We start from the raw sequence: 9,411 nt of genomic DNA on the forward strand, positions 1-9,411 counted from the left end.
GTTGGTGCTCTTCTCGTCCACAACGTTTGATCAAGAAGTCAGGTCAAGGGACTCTCCGACGATTGCACCCCACAGTGCTGGCACACCTGCACACTCTCAAAAGAGACTATTTGCAGCCAAATTGGTTCTGAAGCCAAACATCTAGAACACGCTGCCATCACGCGCCTGACTTTTTGTCGCTACAAGCTAAGAATCTGTAGAAGACGCGCCTTACTTCTTGCGTCCCTTCTCTCCACCGATCACGTCGGCGTCACCCACGTTGCCATTGGGCTGAGCTGGTAGCCAGCCAAGAAATGTCAAGTTTTCAGTCAAGCAGCTGCCCTTTTTCTTTGCCTGGGATGCCAGAAGCCATGATTCAGCTAGTCAAGCTTCAACCGGTGGAAGCCATTTTTTCTGAAATGGAGGTCACCACCTCACCTTGTCCAGCTGGAGACCGGTCAAGAGTGCACCGGTGGAGTTGCTCTAAACAATTTAGAAATGAGTTGATTTAATGTTGAAAATATTTAGAGTTGAGATAGAGTGACATGTATTTTGGGAGCCGAACATAAAAAATGACAATACCAGTCGTGAAAGTACATTTTGAATTGCCGTTTCCTTTATTTTTATTTTTATTTAATTTTTCCATTCGAATGGGACGACCCCCTCAGCTGTGAAAAGATCGTGCCCTCTTCCAAGAACGGCTTGCTGCCGACGTCGAGGTCCGGCCGCCACCACCTCGACATGGAGTCCGGCTATCCGCCGAGTTCGTCGGCGACAAGGCGTCCAAGAGCAACGATCATCACCACGACGACGCTGATCCCTTCGACATTGCCCGCACCAAGAATGCGCCTCCGGCCACGCTACGCCGATGGAGGGTAACTCTCTCGCTTGCTTCTAGATCAGAGACCATCCATTCCAAAGCCAGATCTCCTTCTTCTTCTTCTTCTTCATCTCCCACAGCTCCCTCAGCGCTTTGGTCATGGAGAAGTCATGCACGCTGCTGGTCCACTTCGACAAGGGCACGCCGGCCCTGGCCAACGAGATCAAGGAAGCTCTGGAAGGAAACGACGTGGAAGCCAAGATCGAAGCCATGAAGAAGGCAATCATGATCTTGCTCAACGGCGACACAATTCCCCAGCTCTTCATCACCATTATCCGCTACGTCCTCCCCTCCGAGGACCACACCGTCCAGAAGCTTCTCCTCCTCTACCTCGAGATCATTGACAAGACAGATTCCCGAGGCAAGGTTCTCCCGGAGATGATCCTCATCTGCCAGAACCTCCGCAACAATCTCCAGAGCCCTAACGAGTACATCCGCGGCGTCACGCTCCGATTCCTCTGCCGGTTGAACGAGGCCGAGATCGTCGAGCCGTTGATTCCGTCGATTCTGGCGAATCTGGAGCACCGCCACCCGTTCGTTCGACGGAACGCCGTCAGCGCAGTCATGTCTGTGTATAGGCTTCCGCAGGGTGAGCAGTTGCTGGTGGATGCGCCGGAGATTATCGATCGGTTCTTGGCCTCCGAGCAAGACCCGTCCAGTAAGAGAAACGCTTTCCTTATGCTCTTTAATTGCGCGCAAGATAGAGCTGTTAGTTATCTGTTTACTCATGTCGATAGGATTATTGATTGGGCTGAGCAGCTCCAGATGGTTGTGTTGGAATTGATTAGGAAGGTTTGTAGAGTCAATAAGGGTGAGAAGGGGAAGTACATTAAGGTCATTATATCATTGCTTAATGCTCAGTCCAGTGCTGTTGTTTACGAGTGTGCCAATACGCTCGTGTCCTTGTCGTCTGCCCCCACTGCAATTCGAGCTGCAGCCAATACTTACTGTCAGTTGTTGTTGTCGCAGAGCGACAACAATGTGAAGTTGATTGTGCTTGATAGGATTAATGAGCTTAAGGCTTCGCATAGGGAGATTTTGGTTGAGTTGGTTATGGATGTGCTCAGGGCCGTGTCGAGTCCAAATCTTGATATTAGAAGGAAGACTCTTGATATTGTGCTTGACTTGATTACTCCTGGGAATATTGATGAGGTTGTGATGATGTTGAAGAAGGAGGTCGTCAAGACTCAGGGTGCTGAGCTTGAGAAGAACGGGGAATACAGGCAGATGCTGGTGCAAGCAATATATTCATGTGCAGTTAAGTTTCCTGCGGTGGCGAGCACGGTGGTCCATCCATTGATGGATTTCTTGGGGGATACCAATCTGGCCTCAGCTATGGATGTGGCTATTTTTGTGCGTGAGATTATTGAAACCAACCCCAAGTTGCGTGTCTCTATAATTACAAGGCTGTTGGATACTTTCTACCAGATACGGACTTCAAGGGTGTGTACTTATGCTCTTTGGATTATTGGGGAGTACTGTCTCTCACTTTCTGAGGTTGAGAGTGGGATTGCAACCATTAAGCAGTGTCTAGGGGAGCTCCCATTTTACACCGCTTCTGAGGAAAGCGAGGCACAAGATGTTTCGAAGAATTCTCAGGTGGTAAACTCATCTACTGTGTCTTCCAGGAGACCTGTAGTGCTTGCAGATGGGACCTATGCTACCCAGTCTGCTGCACTGGAAACTGCTATGTCTGCACCTGTCCTTGTTCAAGGATCTTTGGCTTCTGTAGGCAACTTGAGATCGTTGATTCTCTCAGGTGACTTTTTCCTGGAGTCTGTTGTGGCTTGCACTTTAACAAAGCTTGTTTTGAGACTAGATGAGGTCCAGCCTTCTAAAGTTGAAGTTAACAAGGCAACCACACAGGCTTTGTTGATCATGGTGTCCATGCTGCAACTGGGTCAATCATCAGTCCTTCCACATCCAATTGATAATGATTCTCAAGACAGAATTGTTCTTTGCATCCGTACACTATGCAATAAAGATGAAGAAGTGAAGAAGATATGGTTAAAGTCTTGTAGAGAGAGTTGTGTTAAAATGCTTGAAGATAAGAAGCTTCGGGAAATAGAGGAAAGTAGAGCTATGGCGCAGATATCAAATGCACAACCAGATGACCTTATTGATTTCTACCATCTTAAGAGCAGAAAGGTAATGTCGCATTGCCTCTCTAGTCTATTTTTTTTTTCCTTGTAATTAGGAATTAGAAGAGTCACCTACTTAACACTCTAGGATGTTTCTTTCGGCATAGATATGGTTAAGACTGTTTCAAACTATACTTAATATAGTTGGTCTTATTTGGCATTCTATTTGCATACTTTACTAACACTGATATAATTTAGGTTGACTTTAAATTAGGATGAAATATTTGCAGGGTCTCCTGGCACTGATGTCTTATCTTTTTATTTTCATATTGCACTGTTCTTGCATCCCCTCTTTAGTTTCATTGTTTCAGTTTGGTTTTAATGTTAGGCATGTTGTAAATTGTTTTTGATGTTGAGGCACAATGCTTCTGTTTCTCTGTAAATTCTCTTAGAAAGACAGAAAGTGTTTATCAGTATAGTTTCTAAATCAACAGTTCAATTCAAACATTTTAAGTGAAAACAAACATGCTATTACGGTTTATAATTTTTTAATTTAGCATGATAAACTTTTGGCAAAGAAAAATTTAAAAAGAAATAGCTAGTCTATCAGTAAATTTTTTGTTTGCATCACATAGTTTTGAACTCTTTTCTTATATGCATATTTTTCTCAGGGTATGAGCCAGCTTGAGTTGGAAGATGAGGTTCAAGATGATCTCAAACGTGCTACTGGAGAGTTTGTAAAGGATGGAGATGATGCAAATAAACTCAACCGCATTCTTCAGCTCACAGGATTCAGCGATCCTGTTTATGCTGAAGCTTATGTTACAGTTAATCATTATGACATTGTTCTCGATGTTACCGACATCTTCAGAATTTATTCTTGGAGTTGGCCACGATGGGCGATCTCAAACTTGTTGAGCGTCCTCAGAACTATACACTAGCTCCAGAATCAACCAAACAGATAAAGGCAAACATTAAGGTCTCCTCAACTGAAACAGGAGTTATATTTGGTAACATTGTTTATGAGACGTCAAATGTGCTTGAGAGAACAGTTATTGTTCTTAATAACATCCATATTGATATAATGGATTACATCTCTCCTTCTTCATGTGCTGATGTGTTGTTTCGGACAATGTGGGCTGAGTTTGAATGGGAAAATAAGGTACGTTAGAGTCACATAATTCTTTCTGTTATGTTTCAATAACTAATGATTCAATGCTTTTGCAACAAATTAATTCATAATGACCCAAAATGATATAATGTCTTTTAACCTTATGGTTGGTAGTACTATGTTGATATTGATACTGATGGGATGAGGCCTTCGTGACATTCACTTTCATGATGATTCTGTTCAGTGATGTTAAATTGTTTGTTGTGATTGGCTATTTAATGTTGATGCTGTGGTGGTTATAAAGCTAGTGAAGCATAATGCAGGAGTTGCAATCATGCTTATAGTGATATTGGTTACTTTTGTAATGTCAATATGTTTAGTGTTTGGAGATTGTCACCAATGATGATTTCTGCAACACGAGATGGCACTCCCCTAATTCAAAATAGTTTAGCCACAGATATGTCATGCATATTGCATGTATTGGAATCAAAATCTTTACAGTATACGGGTCCATCCTAACAAATCACTTTCCTTGCTGTAGTGGATACATATACAATTTTGTGGTGTGGGGCACCATGCATGATACAAATTGATCTTATAGTATTACTGCTCAATATCAAAATTGGCTTCTCTTTTCTTTCTTCAGTATCTTCAGAAGAGAGGCTCATTCAGATGGTTCTTTCCATCTATACACACACACATGCACCAACATGCACACAGCTCATTATATGTGTGTCTAGTTATTGTGGACTCATGTTTGCCCACATTAAATAACAAAGTGTATCTCATGCCCTTAATGAAATTTAGTTCTTGCAAGCCTGATTTTGATATGTACTTGTTTTTGGATACGTTATGTCAGTTTAATATTTCTTGTGTGTTATTGTGAATTCTGCTTTGTCTTGGTGTTTGCACTTGGATCCTGTTATATGTTAACGCACTTTTTCTCTCCCAGGTTGCTATAAGTACTGTTATCAAAGACGAGAAGGACTTTCTGAACCACATTGTTAAAGCAACTAACATGAAGTGCCTGACTCCACCGTAAGTTCAGAACTCTATAAACTGTTTTTATCATTCGTTCTGAATTCTGATACATTTGGAAGTAGATTATTCCATGCATACATAATCAGAGTTGTCACAAGCATAAAATATGTACGAAAAAATGTACAGTTTTATCATATTTAACTAATACTTGAGAAGTTGACATATGGTCGTGGTTATACCAAATTCATAGAAGTGGGGAATGAAAACTGACCTACATTTGTCATTTTTACACGAGATTTACGGTTCAATATTGTTGTTCTGTCGACATCTTCCATAGGTGCACACATGCATGCAACATCCTTGTAAGAGTATTAATACTATCTTTATAATGCCCTATGCATACATCATTTATAAAAACCTACACATTTATAATATTTAGCTACATATGTCATTTTAAACAAGATATACAGTTCAATATTGGTGCTCTTGCTACATTTTCCATTGGTGCATTGTAGGCAGCATGTAAGTGTACTAATGTCCTTTGCATCCTGTTGTATTTCCCTCATGAGTTCTTGGTGGATGATTAATTTTCATTTGCTCCTCTCATCCTTTTCTCAAATGACATTAGATCGGCACTGGAAGGAGAGTGTGGAGTCCTCGCTGCCAATCTGTATGCAAAGAGTGTTTTCGGGGAGGATGCTTTGGTGAATGTGAGTGTTGAGAAACAAGCAGATGGTAAGCTAAGTGGATACATCAGAATTAGAAGCAAGACTCAAGGTATTGCACTGAGTCTTGGGGACAAGATCACCTTGAAACAGAAGGGTGGCCCTTGATGACCTCTTGCCTAGTTTTGCAGCATTGTATACCTACTTCAACCCCGTCAGTACTAGTCTAGCAGCACAAGGCTCCATCTTTGTTCACCTCACTTGTAATTGCTTTTACATGTTTCCCGAGGATCGAGTTTGTTATAGATTCTTTTTATGTTGTCCTTACCTTGGATGTTAATTGATTGCTTTTCTGTTAGTACTAGGCTGCTAGCAGCATGAGGCTTTTCTTTGTTCATCTGACTTGTAATTGTTTTTATATGTTTCCCGTTGAGGTTGTTATAGATACTTTACATTTGCCATATCCACATTATACTGAAAGTAAATTTGTTGTAATGTTTACATTCCCTCTTTGTTCATTCAGGTTGACTTTGCTATTAATTCAAGCCAGCTTTCGTTGCCTCTAAGTTGTCTTGCTTTCTATTTAAAGAATCAAATTCTTTACGAAGCTTTGAATAAATCCTGGGTGTTCCAGCTTTTATGGGGGAAAAAGAAAATAACCAAATGATAATGGTCACAAAAAGACTAGTCGATGAAGGCTTGAGAAATGAGGATGATAATGTTTGTCACATCACTTTGCTGCATTGGAGTTGGTTACTTATACGCCAAAAACTATGGATAATACTGAGAACTTTTCGAGCATAATTGTTGGATCTCTCTCTCTTTTTTTTTGACCAAAGCATCATAGTTGTTCTAACCATATCTAATGAAGATTAAAAGAAGATGCAACTACAAAGCCGTCACCTTTCCTTGGGTTGGTTGTCATTTTCATCCAATAATTATGTCAAATGTAATCTGATCAGACTGCATGGACTTTTGGGAAAGTAAATTTTGGGCATTGCCCTATTTTTTTTTGTTTGCAGATGAGAATATATGTATTTCTATATGTAGGTTTAATCATGAGCAACTGAAGTACATTGTTTGGTGGTTGAGGTCCCCTAAAATGTTATGCTTGTTTGTTTGCAGTAAGTATCAAAATTAAGGAGATTCATTGCTTGGTAGTTGAGGCCACTGTGGTGTTTCTGTTTTGCAAGTGAAGGTTGGTTTGAAGAAATGGTATTCCTTTCCTTAGTTTTGGTGAGTTTGGTGGAAAGTAAATGAGTAGTGTAGAAGAAACCTTGAGAGAACTTTTTACTCCACTCTTCTCAAGTCTTTAGTGCATATAAAAAAGCACTCAAGTTAGTTTAAGTCAATTCTTGGGGATTCTGAGATAGGTACCACTTTTGGCAATGGCTGATGTTGAAAGTGTTGAGAATCTCCGAGCTGCACAAAAAATCTTGAGGGCTAGTCTAGAGAAATCTACTGCTATTTCTTCAAAGCTAGATGAAATCGGGCCTAGATTGGAAGATATTAGGCAGAGATTGCCATCTTTGGAAGCTGCAATTAGACCTTCCTCCATGCAAAAATGTAGTTACTTTGGAATCAGGGACCAAATCAATGCTGCCATTGGCCCTGCTGCTGCTGTTCTCAAAGTCTACGACGTCGTCCGTGAGCTCGAGGAGTCACTACTCTATGAGTCGTGTGATGATCTTTCTGCTTATCTTTCATCGATGAAAATGCTCGAAGAAGCTTTGGGATTTCTTGCTGACAATTGTGGGCTGGCCATTCAGTGGCTGGAGGACATTGTTGAGTTTTTGGAAGATAATGTTTTTTCCAATGATCAAAGCCTCTTGAATGTGAAGAAATCTCTGAGGATCTTACAGGAGTTGCATGAAATCGAGGAGCGTGCTCATCTTGATGGAGGAGCTCTCAATGCTGCATTCAACAATCTTGAGACTGAATTCAGGAGTCTATTGATGGAGAATAGTGTTACAACAACAACCTGTGCTACTTTATTACCATTAACTATGCCTGTAGTCCAAAAGCTTCAAGCCATATCTGGGAGATTGGATGGTGATTATCGGCTTGAAAAGTGCATAGTCTTGTACATTGAAGTTCGGAGTTTGAATGCCGTAAGAAGCTTGCAGGCTCTTAATCTGGACTACCTTGAGATACAAGTCACCGAATTTGATGACATCCAGAGCATTGAGTCTCATATTGATCAATGGTGCAAGCATTTGGAGTTGGTTGTGAAGGACCTAATCGAGCTGGAGTACAAACTCTGCAACGATGTCTTTGAGAAGATAGGATCAGATGCTTGGAAGCACTGTGTTGCAAGACTGGCTGAGGAGTTTAGACTAATTTCTTTCCTTCAGTTTGGAAGGAATGTCACCAAGATGAAGAAGAACCCTCTCAAGCTCTTGAAGCTATTAGATATGTTTGCACTTATGGAAAGTCTAAGATCAAATTTTAACCGGCTTTTTGGTGGAGAAGCCTGCACTGACATTCGGACCCTGACAAGGGAACTAGTGAAGACAGTAGTGAATAGTGCTTTTGAGATTTTCCAGGAACTTCCTTGTCAAGTGGAGATGCAGAGGCGATTTTCTCCTCCCCCAGACGGTGGCATTCCCGGGTTAGTAAGCTTTATAACTAATTACTGTGACCAATTACTAGGGGATGACTATAGGCCACTATTGGCCCAGGTCTTGAAGATCCATCAAAGCTGGAATCAAGATGTGTATGGAGATGGTTTCCTTACCAACCACATCATTATTATCATGAAGGAAGTTGCGCTAAATCTGGATGCATGGTCCAAGGCATATGAAGATATCTGCCTCTCCTACCTTTTCATGATGAACAATCATTGCCATTTCTGTCAGCTAAAAGGCACAAGGCTCGGCGATATAATGGGAGATTCTTGGTTAGGAGCTCATGAGCAATACAAGGACAATTGTGCAGCTCTCTACTTGAGACAATGCTGGGGAAAGCTTCTGCCTCTTATAAGTCAAAAGGATTTAAATTCATTTCAGGAGTCTGAAAAGAAGACGCTGAAGGAATTCAATGAGGGTTTTGATGAATTGTACAAGGAGCAGTCCAATTGGATCATATGTGACGAAAACTTGAGGAGAAAAGTATGCCAGATTTTGGTGCAGGCGGTTGTACCAGCTTATAGGAGCTACATGCAAAAGTATGGGGTTTTGGTTGACCAAGATGCAAGTGCTAGTAAATATGTGAAGCACACAGCACAAAGCTTGGAGACTATGCTTAGTTCTATGTTTCAGCCTACACTGGTCAAGAAGTATTGCAGCACCAAACATATACGCTTTGGTAAACTGAGAAACCTGGTGCAAAATCAATTTCGTGTGACTCTTACAGCTATGTGATCACCTCTATTAGTGATGTGGTCTAAAAGAAATTGTAGAACTAGTATTGATTATTGGATTCTTACGCTACAGATGAATCAGTTATGAGTAAAACATACAACAATGTGACTTGTATATATGCTACTGTTTCTGTTGTTCGATAAAGCAAAAAAAACTAGATGTGTGTTTAAGTATAATGTATTTGAGAGAGATTGATGAGAGAGATGTGTTTCATTATAGAGAATAGGAGCCCTATATATAGGGATTACAAAGTGCATAATCTAATGTTACAAGGAATACCAATCCGTGTAGGATTGGGAAATCTAGAACCTTCTCTCCTATTCCTATTCCTAGTTTGATAAGGCACACTAAA

General features: G+C 41.0%; 2 protein-coding genes across 2 annotated transcripts; both read left to right on the top strand.

Moving 5' to 3' along the window:
* The first annotated feature begins 361 nt into the window (after positions 1-361).
* On the top strand, positions 362-6,215 carry LOC112186171 (coatomer subunit beta-1-like). Its single transcript, XM_024324521.2, is given in 5 exon segments — positions 362-3,007; positions 3,612-3,798; positions 3,801-4,102; positions 5,004-5,089; positions 5,661-6,215. Coding segments are annotated over 5 exon segments (2,829 nt in total). The 5' UTR covers positions 362-958; the 3' UTR covers positions 5,866-6,215.
* Positions 6,216-7,085: 870 nt separating this feature from the next.
* LOC112184834 (exocyst complex component EXO70A1) lies at positions 7,086-9,059 on the top strand. The gene has a single exon (XM_024323068.1). It carries the CDS (start codon positions 7,086-7,088, stop codon positions 9,057-9,059), a length of 1,974 nt encoding a protein of 657 aa, XP_024178836.1.
* The last annotated feature ends 352 nt before the right edge of the window (positions 9,060-9,411 follow it).

Source organism: Rosa chinensis, chromosome 2 (assembly GCF_002994745.2).
Source record: "Rosa chinensis cultivar Old Blush chromosome 2, RchiOBHm-V2, whole genome shotgun sequence".
Classification (NCBI taxonomy): Eukaryota; Viridiplantae; Streptophyta; class Magnoliopsida; order Rosales; family Rosaceae; genus Rosa; species Rosa chinensis.

What these genes read in the sequence shown, in the direction of transcription:
- LOC112184834 (XM_024323068.1), top strand. Translation starts at nt 7,086, where the DNA reads ATGGCTGATGTTGAAAGTGTTGAGAATCTCCGAGCTGCACAAAAAATC.